This window comes from Loxodonta africana, chromosome 19 (assembly GCF_030014295.1).
Source record: "Loxodonta africana isolate mLoxAfr1 chromosome 19, mLoxAfr1.hap2, whole genome shotgun sequence".
In the NCBI taxonomy this organism is placed as follows: domain Eukaryota; kingdom Metazoa; phylum Chordata; class Mammalia; order Proboscidea; family Elephantidae; genus Loxodonta; species Loxodonta africana.
In genome coordinates this window covers 23,305,696-23,328,462 of record NC_087360.1, presented here as the reverse complement: position 1 = coordinate 23,328,462, position 22,767 = coordinate 23,305,696, and the positions used below count along the sequence as shown (strand labels likewise).

The 22,767-nt window shown below is 52.9% G+C and overlaps 1 protein-coding gene across 1 annotated transcript in view; it reads left to right on the top strand.

Moving 5' to 3' along the window:
- The window catches only part of BCR (BCR activator of RhoGEF and GTPase), a 150,558-nt gene that overhangs the window by 106,757 nt on the left and 21,034 nt on the right, over window positions 1-22,767 (top strand). Inside the window, exons 8-16 of the mRNA XM_003419174.4 lie at window positions 324-464; window positions 5,834-5,955; window positions 7,885-8,053; window positions 9,779-9,898; window positions 11,190-11,265; window positions 12,775-12,879; window positions 13,761-13,835; window positions 16,965-17,062; window positions 17,863-17,994. Coding sequence (XP_003419222.2) covers window positions 324-464; window positions 5,834-5,955; window positions 7,885-8,053; window positions 9,779-9,898; window positions 11,190-11,265; window positions 12,775-12,879; window positions 13,761-13,835; window positions 16,965-17,062; window positions 17,863-17,994 — 1,038 coding nt within the window. The remainder of the gene's footprint in view (window positions 1-323; window positions 465-5,833; window positions 5,956-7,884; window positions 8,054-9,778; window positions 9,899-11,189; window positions 11,266-12,774; window positions 12,880-13,760; window positions 13,836-16,964; window positions 17,063-17,862; window positions 17,995-22,767) is intronic.

The window sequence follows — 22,767 nt, the reverse complement described above, 5'->3', positions numbered from 1 at the left end:
ATAATGAGCCAGTAGATACCCTGGAGATCACAACAGTTTGATCCTGCTGTACCTGGGTCACCATGAGTTGGGCTGACCTGATGGCAGCCAACAATAACAGCTGGAGACCCTTGTTTCTGGTGGCAGCCCCTTGTGAGCTTATAACAGCATGGGTGTCTTGGTGCGCCATTAGGACCTCATCTAAAGCCCAGGTTCCCTGTCAGCAGTGGCACCGCTCTGTGGGGAGCCAGCGGCCTGGGATCCCGCCCATGTGCGTCTGAAGTTGCAGATAGCCCTTGATCAGTGCTGCTCTCTCTGACCTGAGTTCTTCCACTCTGCGGCAGGATCTGCTGAAGCACACGCCACCCAGCCACCCTGATCACCCGCTGTTGCAGGACGCCCTCAGGATCTCGCAGAACTTCCTCTCTAGCATTAACGAGGAGATCACGCCCCGCCGGCAGTCCATGACTGTCAAGAAGGGGGAGGTGAGCTGGGGCAGGGTGGGCGTGTGTGCCAAGCCTGCAGGGGGGACCCGCAGTGCCCTTGGTCTGAGACCTGGAGCCCCTCTGTGGTTCACAGGAGATTGTCATTGGGTGGTACAAATGGCTAATGAGCTCTGCTGTTCACTCAAAATTTGGAGATTGGTGTCTACCCAGAGGCACTTTGGAAGAAAGGCCTGGCAATCTACTTCCAAAAAATCAGCCACTGAAAACTCTATAGAGTGCACTTCTACTCTGACACACGTGGGGGCACCAGGAGTCGGAGCCGACACCACAGCAGCTGCTTCTGTGTTGGTCCTGTGACCGTTCATTGTCACACTCTAGGATCCTTGCTTGGTCCTGTGTGTGAGGCACTGGGGTGTCGTTACGGTGGCGAGCCTGCTCGTCCACGCGCAGCCTGTCTTCCCTGTCCTGGGCACTCCTCTCCCGCCGCCCCGCACCCTTCCCAGGTGTGAGGGCTCCAGCTGAAGAGCCTGGTGAGAAGGAGCTTAGCATTTTGTCCTCCTGCAACCCACTTAATTCCTCCTGCACGGTCTTCTGTTAAACCAGCAACCTCGTATGTCAGGGTAGAACTGTGTTCCATAGGGTTTTCAGTGGCTGATTTTTTAGAAGTAGATTGCCAGGCCGTTTTTCTGAGGCGTCTCTGGGTGGGTTCGAACCTCCAACCTTTTGTTTAGTAGCCTGTTTGCACAACCCAGGGACTCACTCTCCATTAGGAAACTATTAGCTCTAGCTCTTCCGCCTCAGGAGGGGCAAAGGACTTTAAAGGGAGAAGAAAGAGCGGAGTTTGCTGCTAGCGTCGTGACGTGGGAGTGGTTGGAGGGCATGAACGTGGTCATCCTCCTCCTTCCTCTCCTCCCTCTCTGATGGACGGTCCCACCCATCATTCCTGGGCACCTCTCATGTCCTCAGCACTAATCATTCAGAAAGCACAGAGGACTCAGCTGAGCCAGCCCCCTATGCTGTCAGGACTCCCGGGCCAGCCCACCACCTCTGACCCTCACCAGGCAGGCATAGCAGTGTGGCTGGCAGGTGCCACTCAGCAGGCAGAGCCTAATGGGCACGGGTAACATGCACACGGAGACTGGAGATCAGAGGAGACCATGGGCAGCATGTGGTGGGGAAGCTGCCTGTGGTTTCTGGGTCTCGGGTAGGGATGAGGCCACCTGGCAAGTGGGACGAGGTTTGGCAGTGCCTTTGAGAGCCCTCATCCTTTTCTGCCCTCGGGTTTATGTTGTGAGAACGTGCCAGGTGCCCCACACATAGTGCCATGCCCTGTCCTTGGGGCAGCTGGGGGGCTGGCTACCCAGCATGTGGGGTTTCTTCCCTCCTGCCTGCCTGCTAGAAGCTCTCACTTGCCCATAATATAATCCAGCTTGGCCACAAGTCAGGGGCTTGGTCCAGTCTCTCCTGGTGGGCCTACCCCAGGGAGGCTGAGGAGGCCAGAGAAGAGGGAGGTGTCCCTGCCTCTCCCCATTCCAGGCTTGTGTCCAATCCCAGCTTCACCCAGACTCATCCGGCACCCTGGAGCACTCTGCGTCTCCTCTAAGGACATATTGCAGGGGAAGGGAACCTGGCGTGGAGAAGCCCCACCCACCTCCTTGAGTGCCTGGCCCTCCAAAGTGCGCAGTTCATGGAAAGCGGCCTGCCATCCAGCACACTGCTGCAGCCCTGGCCTTGGTGCTAGCTCCCTGGCTGACCCCAAGCCTTGGAATCACACCCATGGAGGGCAGCATTGAGCAGGGCAGGTGCTCCACACCTGGTTGTCCCATGGCTGGAACGGGAGTTTGGATCTTTTTTGCTGGAGCAGCAGCCTGTCCTGGCCCTCTCGGAACCCAAGGCCACACAGCCCTGACCCGGTATCACTACCTCGGCTCAGGGACATTGGGAGACAGCACTAGTTCATGCCATTTCCCACCTCCCCGCCCCGGGACCCCTGCTCTTTCCCTTTGCCTGCTGCTCTGATGAGGGTCAGACCCCCCAGAAGCAAATGCAGCTGATCTTTCTTCCATTGGCCTTTTGTACAGAGCTGCATCTGCTCTCAGTTCTCTGAGTACCATTAGGGTCCCTGAGGGACATGCTTTCTTGCCATTCAGCTCACTGGAAGTCGCTCCTCAGGGAGCAGAGGACAGTTGGATGCTGCCTGGGGGTGAGTAGCCAGGCCTGTTCCCTGAGTCTGCTCTCCCAGCCTCCTCTCACACCAACCACGATGGGGCCTTGGTGTGGCCGAGCAGGGAGTGTTAGGGCCCCAAATGCCAGTCCAGGCCGCAGTCTTCGTTGGGAGGCCTGGCATTGCAGGCAGTTAGGGACCCTTATCTGCACCCTTGCCAGCGTCTGGCCCTCAAGGCCTCAGCGATATTTGCAGAGTGAGGAGTCACTTGGGACCTCTACTGCATGCACTGTGCGTGGCGGGTTACCGACCTTGGAGGCCCCTGCATCTGATGGCACACACATGCTCTGTCAGGGCTCTCTCCAGTGAATCCAGCTCGCTGTGCCAACTGTGCAGAGCAGTCCAGGGAGACTAAGGTCATCCACCTCTAATGCCGGATTGCATCACAGATAACAAAGTCCACTCCACATGCCAACTGTGTCCTGTGAAAATCTCAGCGTCCTTTCCCTGCTCAGTTCAAACCCCAGCGGCCCACACAGCCCTTCCCTCTCTCATTCCCAGCACCTGGGGTGGGGTCACTGAGTACCGGCCACAAGCTCGGGTGCCTGTATAACTCCCTCCACTTTTCAGACTAGTTGGCTCCAAATGTGGGGTTTCCCTTTACCCACTCAGGTTACCAGCTGCAAGCCTGGGAGTCCACATGACTCCCTCCACTTCAGGCCGGCCAGCTCCCCTGTTCACTGGAGCAACTCACTGAGCTCTCAGGAGACACCATTCCTGTAATAACAGATTTAATATAACAAAAAGGATTCAAATGAAGGGACGCATAGGGTGAGGTCTGGGAGGGGTCTTGGTGTGAAGCTTCCATGCCCCAAAGAGGGATATACCCTCCCGAGAGCAGATACTTGCTCTTGCCAATCCGGAAGCTCCCCATGCCTCTGTCGTCCAAGGTCTTTACCAGCCTCCCCACGTAGCCATGATCGATGACATCAGCCTCCTGAGGCACGGTCATTGTCGGCCCCCAGGTGGCCCCTGTGTTGAATCAGCCCCCACTCATTGGCCTCAGGTGTTGGAAGGGCTTGAAAGACTCAAGAACAAAGACCAATGGCTTTCTGCAGGTGATCCCACACCTCCCAGCACACTAAGGAGATGGCTTTGTGGCGGCTGACCAGGGTTGACAGGCAACTGCCGGCTCTTGGGCCCCTCACGAGTGCCGTGCCACAACAGACATTGCTGATCACTCAGGCACTCATGTTACCCTGCCTGGGCCATGCCAGGGCAGTCATTGCTGATCACTTGGGAACTCGAGCTAATGGGCTGGATGAAGCCTCCAGCTGCTCCCAATCCCACCCGGTCTATACTCCCAGAGGCTGTGGGCAGGATGCCAGACGAGCGAGCCCCAGACCCAGGTTTCCATCCTCCCACTTGCCTGAGTGTCCTCTCTTCCCTGAGTGTCCCTGCTTGTAACCAAGGGCAGCGTTCAAGTTCTGCAGCCCCTCCACTGGGTTGTTGCAAAGCAGGAATGCATGACAGTGTGGAAGAGTTTCTCTGTGAAGGCGAGAGGTGGTCCGGCAGGCACCTGCTCAGCCCAAAGGCATTGGCATTGAGGTGGTGGAGAGTGCTCTCAATACCGCTGGCCAGGGCAGAATGCACAGGGTCCTCCTACCCACTAAGAGGCAAAAACTGCAGGCTGCTTCCTTTTAGAATTTTGGCTGTGGAGACCCATGTCCTTTCTTACTGCGCCTGTCTCTGAATTTGGCGTGTGACATTGAACATTGAGTTTCCAAAGGGAGACAGGAGCTGTGCTTCTGTGTTTTCATGGCGACTCTGGGAGGTCATAGTGTCTCGCATTTTATAGGTAAGGAAGCTGAGGCTCAGAGGTGACGTGACTTGCCCAAGGCCACACAGCCGCTAAGTAGCTCAGCCAGCATGTGAGCCCAGTGTCTCCTGATGCCTGTGTGCACCCCTAAGTGTGTCATGCTCTGAGTTCTCCCCGTGGAGTGACAGGACCATCCCCCACTTTCCTGGTCCTCACTTGAGGGGCTCCCTGGAGGCAGGTAAAGCCGAGAGGAGGAGGACATGCCCGTCTTGGCTCTGTACGCCCCCAAGGCTCAGTTGTGGGTTGAGCCCCATTCCTCTGCTCCTCCTGCCCCGTTTCTTGCTCCCCTGGCAGGTGTGTGAGGAAGGGAGTGGTACCTGGTCTGCCTGGGCCTCCTGGGATGTGGCCTGTCTGCAGCAGTTCAGCCTGGCCTAGTCAAAGCTGTCAGGCAGCAGTTCGCCCACCGTGGCTCTTTCTAGGCGGGGTCCCATGGCCCCAGGCTCTGGTCTTTGAGGCACACTGGCTCTGGGAGGCATGCCTGGTGACTAGTCACGGATTTCTCGCCACAGCATCCTGGCCTGGCACACCTGGGTGGGAGCAGCAGGCGCTGCCCAGGAAGACTTCCTCCTCTGCCTCCTGGAGCCCGTCAGTTCCTGCTGTGTATCTTGGGATCTTGCAGGCATGTTTTCCCTCTAGCCCCAGGCCCTGGGGGCTGGTAGACAGGTGCCGACCTGGTTAGCTGAGTGAACTGTACAGTTGAAATGGAGTCCCTGCTGCTGAGTAACTCCCCCCATGACTGCCTGTCTTATCTGCTCCGAGCCTTCACCATGTCTGCACCTGGCCCTGAGAGCTGCAAGTCGCTCAGCGAACCAGGGTGCCACCCCACCCCAGCCCCACGGAAGGGAGTTAGCTCAGAGTCGAGTGTGGAGCACCCTCTTCTGGTGATGGCAAGAAGTTTAGCCCTTTGTATGGAGCAAGGATGTGGGTCTCCCCCATGTGGCTGCCCCTCCAGAAGGATCCCTTGGTTTCTGCCTCTTGGGCTGGAAGACCCTCTGCTGTGTCCCTGCCGAGGGGCCATCTGACGTTTCCCTGAGGGCCTTGATGACCCTTCTCAGACCTACTCTTCAGTAGCAGTCACCTCCGAGCACCCATCCGCCACCTCAGGCCTGGCGCCCAGCAGGGACTCAGGAAGGCTTGTTCAACAGAGGAGTGCTCGCAGGACCCCATCTATCAGCGGGACAATTGGATGAGGGGAACACTGGAGAGTCAGTCTGGGGGTTGGATCTGCAGGAGTTAATCTCCTCCCTGGGAGAGGGCATCTCCAGAAGGTTGGGTTGTTCCTGCTTGGACTAGAAGGGTCCCCAGCACCAGTCCGAGCTGGCCTGCCCTCTGACCCAAGTCCCTTTCTCCCCCCTGTGCTGACAGCACCGGCAGCTGCTGAAGGACAGCTTCATGGTGGAGCTGGTGGAGGGTGCCCGCAAACTACGCCACGTCTTCCTCTTCACTGACCTGCTGCTCTGTGCCAAGCTCAAGAAGCAGGGTGGAAGGTGAGTGACAAGGCAGTGCTCCACTGGGTGCCCCAGGGCCTCTTGGGCAGGAAGTTTGTCTGGAGGCACTGAGCCAATTTTACATATGGAGGACTTGAGTCTTGGAGAGGCCGGGATTGGGTGGCAGTCTCCTCTTAGTAAGCTACTACACGGTAATGAGCAACGTGAATCAAGTCCCCAAGATGCAGATTGAGCCAGTCTTCCCATTCCCACTTCCCTATCCTCGTTGCCCGGTGGCACTATGTCTGACCCTAGCCACCCAGAGCTGGGTCAGAGCTCACAAGTTAAAAGGACTCCATCCTTCAGACTGCTAAATAGGCAGATGCCAGCTGCAAGATTGAGGAGTTAGAATGACTCCCCAGGTTCTGCCCTGCTGGCCACAGATTCGGGGCTGGTTTCCCACTCCCACTTCAGGATGCCAGCCATGAGCTCAGGGGTCCACACCACACCCTCACTTCCTGATCTGCTGGCTCCCACTGCCCCTTGGGGTTCAATAATCTGTTGGAATGACTCACAGAATTCACAGAGAGTATACTATACTTCAGCTACAGATTTGTTTTAACCAAAAAGTACACAAAAGAAGAGATGTATAGAGTGAGGTCTGGGAGGGTTCCCAGCACAAGGCTTCTTTATCCCAAGGGATGCACTACCCTCCCAAGAGCAGGTGTCCTCACCAACCAGGAAGCTCTCGGAGCCTTAAGGTTCAGGCGCTTTATCAGCCTCCCATTGTGGCCATGATAGATAACATGAGCGTTCTGGCTAAGTCAGCATCAGGCCCAGGTGGCCCCTCTTGGTTGGGTTGGCCCCCGACTCATTGGCCTCAGGAACCAGGACCAAAGCCAAGTTGCTTTCTGTACCTCATAGCAATGTTGTTTCCAACTGGATATGATGCCAGTCTCAAGGTCAGAGGGGTCACTGCCAACCCAGAGATGTTCTGGGTCAGAGTAGATGCCCAGACTGTTGACCCTTTGCGCTTTGTGCAGTGAAGGAGAAAGCTCACTATGACTTCATTTACTAGGGGAGTGTTGTGCCATAACCCAACTGGGAAGAGTAAGTGGCAGGCAGGGGCGATGGGGTCCACTGCAGGCTGGTGGGTGTGTGGGGTGCGGCTGCCTCCCCATCCTTGGCAGGCATCCGTAGTTGTTTGCACACTTCATCTCCCCTGAGCCTTATGATGGCTCCCAAACTATCCTGAGCCAAGGCCTGCAGCCCCTGGAATGACTTACCCCAGGGATAGGGCTGGGTCATCCCCATCTTGCTGTGCTGAGTGGTTTTAATCAGCCACCTCAGAACAGAGCCCCAGGCCCTCATCTGTCAAGTGAGGCATGAGACTGAGTAGATCTATAGCCCCTCCAGCTCTGGGGTCAACCTTCACCAGGCGGCTTCAGTGTGTTTGTCCTCAGAGGAGCTGAGAGCTGCCATCTGTCCATACAGGGCAAGGTGAGCTCAGGGTTTGTCAAACACTTGTGGCCTTGGGACATGTGCCAAGGTTCCAAGAATGGCTGAGGTCTACTGTCACCAGTGTCTGCCAATGGCCTTATCCCAGCCTGTTGCATTGAGCGCACACTGGGTTTAAGGGCCAGGTAAATTGTGCATAAAGTCCCTGGGTGGTGCAAACGGTTTGCGCTTGGCCACTATACTAAAAGTTGGTAGTTTGAACCCACCCAATAATGCTGCAGAAGAAAGGCCTGGCAATCTGCTCCCGTAAAGGTTACAGCCAAGAAAACCCTATGGAGCAGCTCTACTCTGTAACACATGGGGTCACCATGGGTTGGAATCAGCTTGATGGCAACGGGTTTGGGATATTTTGTTGTTGTTGTTTTTTAAACGTTGGGTAGCCAGTAACTTTTGAGTTCCCAAGGTCCTAGAAGCAGAGGTGTTAGCACAGAAAGGCGGTCCATGTAACCATACCTTCCTTCTTTCGCCCAGCAAAACCCAGCACTATGACTGCAAGTGGTACATTCCGCTCACGGACCTGAGCTTCCAGACGGTGGATGAGACAGAAGCGGCACCCAACCTCCCCCTGGTGCCGGACGAGGAGTTGGATGCCATGAAGATAAAGATCTCCCAGATCAAGAATGAGATCCAGAGGGAGAAGGTGCGGGGTCTGGGAAGTGGGGGCCAGGGTTTGGGCTGGTGTGGGCAGCAGCCTCTCCACAGCCAGTGGGCACCCTCCTAGGCACCTGGCCTCACACCTGGTCAGCACCTGCTGGGTTCTGAGAGCCGGGCAGCTCTTGGTGCACTGAGGACCTGGTCGCAGCCACAGCTGGCACGGGGGAGGCACCAAGTCAGTAAGGGAAGGACAGCTAGACCCTGAAGGGCTAGGGATAGTCTAGGAGCACCTGAGACATCCCCTTAAGACTGCCCTGATGGGGACACAGCCTACCAGGTGAGACCTCAGTGGGTCTCCAGAGAGATTTAGGAGGCTGTAGAAATGGTGAGAAGGAGCCCTGGTGGCGCAGTGGTTAAAGTGCTTGGTGGCTAACCAAAAGGTCAGCAGTTTAAACCTACCGGCCACTCTGTGGAAGAAAGATGTGGCAGTCTGCGTCTATAAAGATTTACAGCCTTGGAAACCCTCTGGGGTGGTTCTACTCTGTCCCATAGGGCTGCTACGAGTTGGAATTGACTCACTGGCAATGGGTTTGGTTTAGTTTGGTTTTAGAAATGGTGAGGATTTTTTTTTTTTTTTTAGCCTGGGCAAGAAGAGGTGCCGTGTGGTAGGCACAGATAAGGTGGGCCCCTGGAAGCTTAGGCCTGGATCAGGGACACCTGGCTGAGGTGGGCACAGCAGGCAGATGTCCTCCCCAGCCGCCCCCACCTGCCCAGCATGTCTGGGAAACTGTGGGGGCCCAGCACAGCCAGACGAGGGGTACCCCAAGCCCGGAGTGGACTTGAGGTTCATTTGTGCCAGCAGGTCTGCGACCACCTGCTGTAGGGTGTCCTGAACCAGAGGTGCAGCCCGTACTGTGTCTCAGGATCCGTGGTCCATGGCTCAGGGCCAGCTTCCTGCCACCACTGCGTTCATCCATGTTGTCCCCTTGGCGCTGGTATTAGGAATGGTCTCACCTGGTGGCAGGTATCACGGTCCTACTCCCAGGATGCAGGGCAAGCAGGGTCTTCCTGTCCAGCTGCTGTTAATGAGCACCCAGCCCCACACTGGGCCGTTGCCGTTGTCTGGGGGCTAATGTTGAGATATGATTGGATCAGAGAGGCAGTGGGGGAGCTCTGGGTCACAGCAGCCCCCTGAACATTGTCTGAGTTTGGAAAAATTGAATGGAGGGAGGTTGGTAATTGTCTCCTCTGCCGGCGTGAGAGGGCTTACTCCTTCGAGAAAGGTTTTACTGAGTACGGTCAGCAGCTTGTGCTGGGCCTTGAACCCATGTAAAGGCTGATCTGTTCTCAATAGGGCAGCCTGCAGTAGTTAACCAAGGCCCTGTGCTGTGATGGGAGTTGCTAAGTGGTGCAGGGAGCACTCTTGGTTACTAAGCAAAACGTTGGCGGTTTGAGTCCACCCAGTGGCACCTCAGAGGAAAGGCCTGGGAATCTACCTCTGAAAAATCAGCCCTTGAAAACCCTGTGGAGCACATTCTACTCTGGGACACATGGGGCCCCCATGAGTGGGGATCAACTCACCGGCAGTGGGTTTGGTTGTTGCTGTGCTGCACTGCACTGGGCTGTGCTGAGCTGAGCTGAGCTGAGGGGACAGATGGCACTCCTACACTCTTCGGGCTGAGCATCTGTGGGAGGGAGAGACTGAGTATGAATGGGCACCACTGTGCCCTGAATGGAAATTCAACCTGAACGTTCTCCCTTCCTCCCTCAGAGAGCGAACAAGGGCAGCAAGGCCATCGAGAGACTGAAGAAGAAGCTTTCTGAACAGGAGTCGCTACTGCTGCTCATGTCTCCCAACATGGCCTTCAGGGTGCACAACCGCAACGGCAAGGTGAGAGGCCACCCCACTGGCCCTTCTTGCCAGGCATGTAGCCTAGCCCCGGGTCCTATCCACCTAGGACCCAGCTGCCCTGGGGCCAAGACCTGCCCAGCAGACCGTGTGGTGGCCATGGTCCCAGCTCACGACCCACTGTGGAGCAGCAGTCGTTTTTCTCTTGAGACCATTCCCACACTGAGAGGCTTCTCCAGTGCACCACATGCATGCATTATATATGTACATGTACACATATATATGTACACGTGTACACTCACGCATACCTACACTTACACATATATATGCATGCAGTCATACATACACTCAAACATGCACACTTACGCATAGACCCAGACATTCGTATACGTACATACAAACATACACTCACATACACAATACACTTACACAAATACTCACAAACGTACACACTTATGCACACAGTCTCACATACATATGCTTACACATACACCTCACCACCAGGTACCCGCCAGCACCGTGTGTTCATGTCTGTGTGTTTATGTGTGTCTGTGTGTATTTGTGCGCGCCTGTATGTTTGTGCGTATATATAGCTGTCTCCGTGTATCTGTGTATGTATGTGTCTGTGTATATGTGTATTATTTGTATGTATGTGTGTGCCAATGTATGTATCTGTGTGTGTGTTTATGTGTGTCTTTATATTTGTGTCTGTGTATATATCTGTGTGTGTATATATCTGTCTATATGTGTATGTCTGAGTCTTTGTGTATGCCTGGGTCTGTGTGTGTGTATATATGTGACTGTGTTTGTATGTGATTGTATGTGTGTGTCTGTGTGTGTATCTTTGTGTGTATATGTGTGTGTCTTTGTATGTATGTGAGTATATGTATGTTTGTGTGTATGTATTTTTCTGTGTGTATATATGTCTGCGTGTATGCGTGTGCCTGTGTTGTGTGTCCTGTGTGTGTATATATGTGTGCCTATGTTGTGTGTGTCCTGTATGTGTATGTCTGTACGTGCCTGTTTTGTGTGTGTGCGCCTGTGTTGTGTGTGTTCTGTGTGTGTATGTCTCTGTGTCTGTGTGCCTGTGTTGTGTGTGTCCTGTATGTGTATGTGTGTGCCTGTGTTCTGTGTGTTGTTTGTGTGTGTCTGTGTGCCTGTGTTGTGTGTGTTCTGTATGTGTGTGTCTGTGTGTGCCTGTGTCTGTGTCTGCCTTGTGTGTGTGCGGGAGTACGCACCACAGCTGTGCACGGCCAGTACGAGGAAGCACCTGGTCCTGCAGCCAGGCAGAGGTAACAAGCCTGCTGTCCTCTCACATCCCCACACCCCACAGAGCTACACGTTCCTCATCTCCTCCGACTACGAGCGTGCTGAGTGGAGGGAGAATATCCGAGAGCAGCAGAAAAAATGTGAGTGTCCCCAGAGGGACCTGCCCTTGGAGTGTCCTCGGCACCTAGGCTCTTCAGCTAGGCCCTTTTTTTTGAGGGGGTGGGCAGTGGGACCCTTTTATTCAAGCAGAATCTAATATGGAGCCCTAACTTAGAGAACAAGCCAGACAGGAGCTGTCTTGACAGCACCCCCACAGTGGGCCACCCCTCCAGGCCTCCCCAAGCCCCCCTTCTGTCCTGGGCCTCCCCTCTACTCACTGTACACACCCCTCACCACCCTTTGGACTTCTCCTGTGACCCCCCCGCCAGGACTTCTCTGTGTCCCTTGCCTGAATCCTAGGCCTCCCCCACCCACAACTCACTCCTCGCCCCTGACTCCCCCTTGCCCGGGCCTCCCCATACCCCAACCTCTTGCCAGAACAGGACGTTCACTTCCCCTTGGGCAGGCCCTTCTCTCTATTGCAAGTTGTCTCTTCCCGGGCTTGGAGTCACCTCCCTGGTCCTGCAAAGCTGCCCAGCCTGGGTCTAGGCAGTGTCCAGGGGTGTAGGGGGCAACCCACCAGGGTCCGCAGGGCACTGTCCAAGGGTATGGAGGCTGCCCAGCACAGGTCTGCAGGCATCATCCAGGGTGTGGGGGCAGGATCCCACCCCCGTTCATAGGCAGCATCTGGGGCTTGGGGGCAGACCCCGCTCGGGTTCGTAGGGCAGCATTCAGGACATGGGGCAGACCTCCCCTACCCCCGTCCATGAACAGTATCCAAGGGTATAGAGGTAGACCCCTCCCTGGGTCCGCAAGACAGCAGCCACTTCCATCCGCAGCTCTGGCCCTGCGTATCTGTGCTAAGATGGAGACCATGTAAACTCTGCCCCACGGTTCATCTCACAGGGCGGCCAGGCTGAACACCGTGTATCAGGTGGCCTGGTCCCCCACAACAGCAGCTGTCTCTGCCTGTTGAAGTGCATTTTTGGTTTGCAAGCCATGCACAAGCACTGGGCCGGACATTGCACATGCCTGATGTGGCCCCAGGCCTTAGCTAAGCCATGTCCTCCTGCCCAGCACCTGGGCAGCTGGTATTTGATTCAAGCATAGAACTTGCCTCCTGGCAGTCTGGTGACTGGTGCCTGAGGCCCTGCCAGTGCTCTGTTCCAGGGTTTTCTGTCATAGTGCAGGGATCCAAATGCCATTTCTAGTGTGGTGGTATCTGTTTCGTGCTCAGTACTGTGCCCAGAAATAAGCCCTTTTCCTTCCCCAATGGACAGATGAGGTGTGAGCAGAGCCATGCTGGTGTCTGGGACACCACCCAGGAGGACGCTTCAGGCTGCCCTCTCCTGGAATTGCCTCTGTGGCCGGGCCTAGGTGACATGTCGGCTCATCATGCTGGCTCCCTGCTCCCCTGGGCCCAGGCTGGGCTCCCCTGGGCTGCACCATGCTCTGGAGGGTGCTGAAGGTTGAGGGAGGGGAAGGTCCCAGTGAGCACCTGTGGCACGGTGTCAACAGTCCGGTCAATGCGTCTCTGTCCCCACCCTCAGGCTTCAAAAGTTTCTCTCTGACCTCAGTGGAGCTGCAGATGCTGACCAACTCGTGTGTCAAACTTCAGACCGTCCACAACATTCCACTGACCATCAACAAGGAAGGTGCTCTGTTCCCCTGCAGGCGGGTGAGCGGGCGGTGGTGTAAGTGGGCCCAGGACAGCACTCTTTCTGCTGTCAGCATTGTTCATAGCCCAGTGAGCCTCTCAGGAGTGTGGGTGTGTGCCGCTGCCTGCTGTCCTCTCCAGGAGTGGAGGCGAGGGACTGGGAGGGTTCTCCCTGGGCAGCGATTGCCAGGTGGTTAGGAGAGCTGCTGGACACAGACTGACATGGGTTCTGGTGACTTCCATTCCTAGTCACGAGGCCTGCCAACCTCCATGGACCCTCTGGCGTCTGTACCTGGCCTGACCTCACCTGTCGCCCAGCCTCCCCTCAAACGGGCACTTTCTGGCTCAACACCTTCACGCAGACTGTGTGTTCAGTGTTGCCCACACACATACTCTCACAGTACACTCAAGTATTTGCTTGTGCATGCACATATACACACACGCACACAACTCCCAGTACACACGCAGATATATGCTTACGCACACACATACACCTAGTCACATACCAGTATACACTTGTACACATGCATACACTTATACGTGCCCAGTTACAAACATAGGTATATGCTTATTCACACACACACACACCATCCATGTCCCACTGTCAGCCCTGGCCCCTCTCCTGTCCTCGAAGCCTCATTACACTTAATCTTGGTCATCCATTTGCCTGTGTTGTGTCCTCCAGCTAGATTCTACACTTCCTAAGACAGAGACTGTGATGGATTCATTTTGGTCCATGATCTTGCCTTGCCTAATGCTGGGCAGATGGTGGCCACTGGGGGCCCAATGGTTGACTTGAAGCCAAAACCAGTCTCCCACTGCCCCCTTCCCCCCAAGTCCCAAGGAGATAGACACTCACTTCCCTGGTCTCTTGCACAGATGATGAGTCTCCCGGGCTCTACGGGTTTCTGAATGTCATTGTCCACTCGGCCACTGGATTTAAGCAGAGTTCAAGTAAGTGCCTGGTCTGGGAAGAAGGTGATGGGGAGTAAGCAGGTGTCCACCTAGGATAGGGCTAAACCGGGCAGGGCCTAGAAACCAGGGAAGTTGCTCAGATTACTAGCAGAAGGCTTTAACCCTGACCGATGGTCCTACTGACACCCACTGGGTGTGGAATTGTTTTCCTGGAGTGGACACTGCCATTTCTAGCAGCTGACTCAGGCTCTTGCAGGCTGACCAGTTGCCCCCTCAAGGCATGTCTCATGATCATGGGGCAGGTGTTTGATAAGCCAAACCAGTTGCTGACAAGTCCACTCTGACTCATGGAGACCTCATGTGTGTCAGAGTAGAACTGTGCTCTGTGGGGTTTTAGGGACTGGTTTTTCAGAGGTAGATCGCCAAGGCTTTTTTCCTAGGCACCTCTGAATGACTCGAACCACTAGCCTTCCCAAGTCACATTTGCACCATTCTGCAGGGAAAACAAAAATTCTGACCAGTCATTGAATGGGAGAAAATACTTGCAAATCATATGTCTGATAAGGAACTCTCCGGAATATGTAAAGAACTCTTACAACCCAATACTAAAGAGATAAAAAAAAAAATTTTTTTTTTTTTAAAGGAGATAGCCTGGTTAAAAAAAAAAAAAAAAAACTGGGAAAAAGATTTGGATAGACATTTCACCAAAAAAGAGATCTGAATAGCTAATGAACACATGAAAAGATGCTGGCTACCTTTAGTCATTATTGTTGTTGTGTGCTATCGAGTTGCTTCTGACTCATAACGACCCTATATGACAGAGTAGAACTGCTCCATAGGGCCTCCTAGGCTGTAACCTTTACAGTAGCACATCACCAGGTCTCACGGAATGGCTGGTACGTTCAAACTGCCACCCTTTCAGTTAGCAGCCAAGCACTTTACCATTGTGCCATCAGGGATCCTTCATTATTGTTTAGGGAAATTCAGGTTCAGATCACAACGTACTGATTGACACTCTCTAGGATGGTTACAATCAAAATGACCAACCATAATAAGTGTTGTGAGGTTGTGGAGTCATTTGAACCCATTGCCGTTAGATGTAAAATGGTTCAGCCACTTTGGATCACAGTTTCACAGTTTCTTAGTAAATTCACACAAACCTACCCCATAACTGGTGGCGTAATGGTTAAATGCTACAGCTGCTAACCAAAAGGTCTGCAGTTCAAATCTATCAGGAGCTCCTTGGAAACTCTGTGGGGCGGCTCTACTCTGTCCTATAGGGCCGCTATGAGTTGGAATCGACTCGATGGCAGTAGGTTTGGGTTTTTTTATTATTATTATTGGTTATAATCCTGTAATCCTACTCCTAGAGTTTATTCTGAAGAAACTAAAACATATGTCCATACAAAGACTTGTACGCAAGTATTCGTAATAGCTCTGTTCACAATAGCCAAAAGGTGGAAACAACCCGATGGCTCACCAACTGGTTAGTAGATAAACAAAATGCGGTACGTCCATTTAACACAATACTACTCAGCACAGAAGGAGGTGAAGTACCGATACCAGCAACAACATAAATGAACCTCAGAAAAAAAGGTGCTCAATAGAAGAAGCCAGATGCAAAAGACTACATACTATGTGATTCTGTGTGTACAGAGTTTCTATAAAAGGCAAAATAGAGAGAGAAAGCACATTGTGTTGGCTGAGGTGGGAGGAGGGATTGACAGCAGATGTTGTCAGTGTCTTCAGACTAGATGGTGCTACCCAAGTGTGAGTGTGGGGTCCTGTGACTGTGCCCATACCATGGGTGAGTTGGTGGCATATCAAGGTCACTGGGTGGCACAAACAGTTTGTGCTTGACAACTAACCCGAAGGTTGGCCATTTGAACCCACAGCAGTACTGTGAAAGAAAGACCTGGCAGACTACTTCCGTAAAGATCAGAGCCAAGAAAATCCTGTGGGGCAGTTTTCCTTTCTAACACATGGGGCCACCATGAGTTGGAATTGACTTGACAGCAGTGGGTTATGTTTTTGGTTTATGGTGTACAAGTGATACCTCAGTAAAGCTGTAGGACACTCACACTCAACTCTCTTGGTTGCCGCTAAATGTTCGTGTTTCCTACGGTCCATCTGGGCCTCTTCTCCTCCCTGCCCACCCATCAGGAAGGCAGGTGATGCCCAGAACTGCTCCTTGACTCTCAACTTACCTCCTGGCCCCTCTGTTGCCTTTCCTTCTGCCTCCCCAATGTTCCACACTCTAAACTCCATGTCCTCAAACCAAACCTATCTTTCTTAACCCCCAAACTTGTTCCTCTTGCTTGATGTCCTACCCCAGTGAGGGGCACCACGTTCCACCACTGCAGCCAGGGCAGGAACCCCTTTCCTGTGCCTTGTCATTGGATACCACCCTCCACTGCAGCGCTGCTGCCATGTCCCCAGCCACTTGCCACATCCTCAGCCCAGGCCGTTGGCATTTCTTACTGGCATTCATGCCGTTGCTTCCCCCTGGTTCCCACCACCAGGCCTGCCGCCCCTGGTGGTTTTTCTAAAACTCCAGCTCTGCCCTATCCCTTACTCGCTTATAGCCTGGCCCAGCTCTGCACGCTGACCGCTGGGCCTGGCCTTCTCCCCCCCTGGGCCCACACTCCCAGCCCTGAGCTGTCTTCATGTGTCTCTGGGTGGTGCAAATGGTTAAGTGCTTGGGTGCTAACCAAAAGATGGGTGGTTTGAGTCCACCCAGAGGTACCTTGAAAGAAAGGCCTAGTAATCTGCTTCCAAAAAAGCAATCACTGAAAACCCTGTGAAGCACACAGTTCTATGCTGATACACATGGGGTCACTATGAGTCGGAGTTGACTCAAGGTAACTGGTTGGTTGGTTGAACTGCTTTTGTTGCCCCGAGCGGACCCCACTCAGGTTCACGTCTCACTCCCTCAGGCCAGGCTGACCTTGCAGCTCTGTCACTGTGCTCATCACCCTCCCTGCCCACCCCACCCAGCCTAGTAGGTGCTCTCTGGGGCAGGGTGGGTCCCTGCCAGCATGTTTGTGTTTTATTTAAAAAAGAAAATTAAGGCCCTTCGGGTTTTTTTCTGATGTTGGAAGTAGCTCCTGCTTTGTCTGTACAATAAACGTGGGGAGTCCAATCACCATCTCTGTTGGCCATCCCCAGATCTGTACTGCACTCTGGAGGTGGACTCTTTTGGGTACTTTGTGAACAAAGCGAAGACCCGCGTCTACAGGGACACGGCTGAGCCAAACTGGAACGAGGTGAGGAGCTGCTGGCCCAGCTAGCCCAGTGTGGACGTTTCCGTGGAGAGAGCCTGGATCCCTGGGCTCCATACCGGCTCCCCCTGTTCCGGGAATCTCCTCTGGGGGTAGAGATGACTCATCCAAGAGATGTTATCTTTGGGTTCCTGAGAACCCACCCCACCCCCCGCCCATGGGGCCTGTACTGTCAGTAAGCGTCCTCCCCACAAAGCAACGGCCTCATTTTCTGGAAAAGTATGTGGAGCGAGACCTTCAATGGGTATTCTTTCCTGCCTTTGTTGTGGCCTCGTGTTTACATGGTAGATTTCCCTAGTGTTTTTCCTCAGAAGTGGAGTGGTCTCGCTGTGACCCTCCCAGTTTCCGGAAGCCTCACAGCTCTGGCCCACAGCTCTGCCTGCAGAAGCTGGATAGGGACCACGGGACTGGGCAGGGCGGCCTGCAGCATCCTGTCTGCCTGCCCCGGGTGTTGTGTGTGTGGAGTGTGGTGCCCTCAGAGGGTCGTAGTGTGAGGGCCACCCTTTGAGATGCAGAGCTAAGGATTTTGGATTGGGTTTGAGAGACACTCAGAGCTTCCAGAGGCATCTGGGCAGAGCCACCGCATGGTCATATTGATGGTCAGAGGGAAGCAGTGTGTGATGTTTTGCATCAGAGGACTAGAGTGAGGAGGGCCTCCAGGCCCAGGTCCTTTCGAGGGCAGCAGTGATGTCATTCATGGAGATGCCACCTTCAGCCTGTAGCACTGCCTGCCACACCTGACCTGTTTATTAATGCACGGCTTTCCTTCCCTATCGGGGCCACAGGAGTTTGAGATTGAACTGGAAGGTTCCCAGACCTTAAGAATCCTGTGCTATGAGAAGTGTTACAATAAAACGAAGGTCACCAAAGAGGATGGCGAGAACACGGACCGGATCATGGGAAAGGGCCAGGTCCAGGTGAGTCTGTCCCGTCTGACCTCACCCTTTACAGAGCCCGACCCTCCTGAGACACACTGTCATACCTTACACCCTCTGCCCCACGCCCCACCCCCGGACGCCTGTGGTCTTTCCCCATTTGACACTCAAGGACACTCTTGGGACATAGCTGTGGGAGACTTGAGCTGAGCCTGGGCTTCCTGGGTCCTCTCCTGCCTATCTGTGTGTCTGTCATGCCCTAGCTTGTCCCCAGAGGAGTTTCAGTTAAGCTTGTCTTTCCAGCCAGGGCCTCAGTTTCCCCATGTCCTAGGAGAGGCCACAGGACAAATGTCTTGGTGGTGCCATAGGCTGAGAGCAGCAGTTCTGGGGCCACCTTTTTTTGGAAACACACAAGGAACCTAGACTCTGTCCACTTGCATCCCCAGGCTCTGTAAGTGCTGCTGTACCCTTGACCTGGGTGACACAGGGGCTCCCCAGACTTGGTGTAGAAGTCCCCCTGGTAGACCAAGAGTATGTGTTTGTGCTCTGGGAGGGATCCCTGGTCCTCAGGGACAACCTCAGGCCCTCTATTTTTGGGGAATTTACAGACTCTTATCTGACCCCTGGAGTCCCCACCAGGTCCCTGAGTGGCACAAACAGTTTGTACACATCTGCTAACCAAAAGGTTGGTGGTCCAAATCCATCTGGAGGCACCATGGGGAAAGATCTGACAATCTGCTTTCGTGAAGATAATAGCCAGGAAAACCTACGGAGCACAGTTCTACTCTGTAACATATGGGGTTGCCATAAATTGGAATTGACTCTATGGCAATGGGTTTGGGTTTTTTTTTTTTTTTTGAAGCCTTACAACCAGCGTTCTGCATTTCTTGGCCAACAGGAGCTAGAGCTACTTTGTGTTTCTGTGGTCCTACCTGTAGGGTCTGTGCCCGGCTTTTTATCAAATCCAGCTAAGGAGATTTCTCCCATACCCGCCCTGGAGGTAGATTCAGGTCTTGGGTACAGCTTCCTACCTGAGAGGAGGCCTCAGGAAGGGACTAGGTTGGCCTCTCCAGGTGCCTGTGGGAGGACAGGGCTTGCCAAGAAGCCCCACCTCCTTTCCCTAAGGGCAGGAAGCCAAGTTCCTTCAGTGCTGTGATTGGGGCATCAGGAATGGTGGACAGGGGAGGGCTTGGTCCTGAGTAGTGGTCATCACTGCTGGTGAGGCTCTGCAGTCTCACTGTTCAGGCTCAGGCTCAGGCCCCTACCAGCAGGGCCACCACTCCAGCCAGTAGGCTGAGGCTTGGGCATGCGTGTCAGATGCTGTGTAACAGCCCTGCTCCCCACCACAAGTAAGGCGGGATGAGCTCCCCTCTCCTTGTCCAAGGCCACTCAGCAATGTCCTGGGCATAAGTGCCTGCCTGCATCTTAGATCTTGAGCAGAGCACTTGATCTGGTGAGAAGGGTGTCAAGCTGTTGACCCTGCTTGCTGCACCAAATGTCAAGCCATGGTCTGAGGCCCAGGGCCACTGATGGGAGCATAACTCATACACAAGCAGTGGAATGATACTTCAGTCACAGAGAAGAGATTGGGCAAGGTGGGCTTCACTAGTGGGCAGTGGCCTCCATGCTCAGCCAGTGCAGGTCTGGTTCTGTACACACACCTCTTGTGTCACAGATGAGGGACTTTGTTCTTTCCCATAGGGAACAAGTGTAGAAGTGCGGTTGGCCAGGTATCATATGACAGGCATGCATAAGCAGAGAGAAGAAGTTACTGTGTACCCAGCACAGGGCAGGAGGCTCCTTGAGAAGGAGAGGAAACTGTAAGAGAGAAAGGGGCTCAGTTCCCAGCCTTCGTTATCAGGACCAAGGCTTCTGATTGGGCAATCCAGGTGGGATTGGAAGGCTTTCCCATTGTTCCAATGAAGAGGAATGGTTCGGCCTTGCTCTCCACCAGCCCATCACATCGCCTGGCCAGTTGTAGGATCTTTATACAGCCAGAATCTGGGTTGAAGAAGCAGTAATATGAACAAGTTTGTCAAGGAGTTCCACTTTCATGGTCCTGAGCAGGAATTTTTCACCAGCCAAATGTGTTCCCTCCACAGTGAATGTGGTGTGAGGCCATGTTCACACATTTGTACGTGCCCAGGCAGGGATGGGTGGCTTTGTATGGAGTGTTGACATGCATGCCGTACTCACTGCCCCACAGCCGGTGCTGGCTGGCGCCCTCGATAATGCCCCCAAGATCCACCCATGTGTACATGTGACCTGGTTCCCCTTCTGGCCATATATAGACTCCTGTGATGTGAAATAACCTGAGGGTGGCCACGTGCTCCGACAGATGCTGAGGCTGGCTCCAGGTTTCAGGACATCTCCAGATTTCTCAGTGGACGTGTGATCCTTGTCTCTCTTGAGAACTGATGTGTTACATAGCACCTGCTGGGTAGCAGTCATAGTTCAGGTGCTTTGATTTTCAAGGCACCTGGTGCCACTACTGCATTTGACACGCAAGGAGACACTTACAGAACCTTCTCAAGACACCCTGCTGACCTGGGAAGCCGTCTTAGTTTCCTGTTACAGCAGTACTAGGAAATACCAGAAGTGGGTGGCTTTAAAGAACAGTGATTTATGAAACAGGACCCATACCTCACACCATACGCAAAAACTAATTCAAAATGGATCGAAGACCTAAATATAAAACCAAAAACTATAAGATCATGAATGAAAAAACAGGGTCAAGGCCGTTGTTGTTGTTAGGTGCCGTTGACTCAGTTCCGACTCTTAGTGACCCTGTGTACTACAGAACCAAACACTGCCCGGTCCTTCACCATGCCTACAATTGTTGTTATGCTTAAACCCATTGTTGCAGCCAATGTCAATCCATCTCATTGAGGGTCTTCCTCTTTTTCACTGACCCTGTACTTTACCAAGCATGATGTCCTTCTCCAGAGACTGAGATCCCTCCTGATAACACGTCCGAAGTGTAAGACACAGTCTCACCATCCTTGCTTCTAAGAAGCATTCTGGTTGTACTACTTCCAAGACAGATTTGTTCATTCTTTTGGCAGTCCGTGGTATATTTAATATTCTTCGCCAGCACCACAATTCAAAGGCATCAGTTCTTCTTCGGTCTTCCCTATTCATTGTCCAGCTTTCGCATGCATAAGATGCAATTGAAAATACCATGGCTTGGGTCAGGCACACCTTAGTCTTCAAGGTGACATCTTTGCTTTTCAACACTTTAAAGAGGTTTTTCACAGCAGATTTGCCCAACGCAGTGCGTCTCTTGATTTTTTGACTGCTGCTTCCATGGGTGTTGATTGTGAATCCAAGTAAAATGAAACCCTTGACAACTTCAGTCATTTCTCCATTTATCATGATGTTGCTTATTGGTCCAGTTGTGAGAATTTTTTTTATCGTGTTTTAAGTGAAAGTTTACAATTCAAGTCAGCCTCTCATACAAAAACCTTGCACACCTTGCTATGTAACCCTAGCTGCTCTCCCCCTAATGTGACAGCACACTCCTCCTCTCCAACCTGTATTCCCCGTGTCTGTTGAACCAGCTCCTGTCGCCCTCTGCCTTCTCATCTTGCCTCCAGGCAGGAGCTGCCCACTTAGACTCACATGTCTGCTTGAGCCAAGAAGCTCACTCCTCATCAGTATCATTTTCTGTCTTGTAGTCCAGTCCAATCCCTGTCTGAAGAGTTGACTTTGGGAATGTTTTCAGTCTTGGACTAACAGAGGGTCCAGGGGCCATGATCTCTGGGGTCTCTCCAGTCTGAGTCAGACCATTATGTCTGTTCTTTTTATGAGAATTTGAGGTCTGTATCCCACTGTTCTCCTGCTCCATTAGTGATTCTCTGTTCCTGTCAGGGCAGTTGTGAGAAATTTTGTTTTCTCCATGTTGAGGTGTAATCCATACTGAAGGCTGTGGCCTTTGATCTTCATCAGTAAGTGCTTCAAGTCCTCTTCACTTTCAGCAAGCAAGGTTGTGTCATCTGTGTAACGCAGGTTGTTAATGTGTCTTCCTCCAATCCTGATGCCCCGTTCTTCTCGATATAGTCCAGCCTCTCGGATTATCTGCTCATAATAGAGATTGAACAGGTATGGCGAAAGGCTACAACCCTGACACACTGTAAACCACGCAGTATCCCCTTGTTCTGTTTGAACAACTGCCAGTTGATCTATGTACAGATCCCTCATGAGCACAATTTTCTGGAATTCTCATTCTTTGCAACGTTACCCATAATTTGTTATGATCCACACAGTCGAATGCCTTTGCATAGTCAATAGAACACAGGTAAACATCTTTCTGGTATTTTCTGCTTTCAGCTAGGATCCACCTGACATCAGCAATGATATCCCTGGTTCCACATCTTCTGAATCTGGCTTGAATTTTGGGCAGTTCCCTGTCGATGTAGTGCAGCAACCGCTTTTGAATGATCTTCAGCAAAATTTTACTTGAGCGTGATATTAATGATATTGTTCAATAATTTCTACATTCTCTTGGAATTTCTGCATTTCTTTGGAATGGGTACAGATGTGGCTCTCTTCTAGTCAGTTGGCCAGGTAGCTGTCTTCCAAATTTCTTGGCATAGACAAGTGAGCGCTTCTAGCGCTGCATCTCAATTAGTAGCCCGTTAATTCCTGAAGCCTTGTTTTTTGCCAGTGCCTCCAGTGCAGCTTGGACTTCTTCCGTCAGTACCATCAGTTCTTGATCACATGCTACCTCCTGAAACAATTGAATGTCCACCATTTCTTTTTGGTACAGTGACTCTTCATCTTCTCTTAAGGCTTTCTACATCATTGAATATTTTC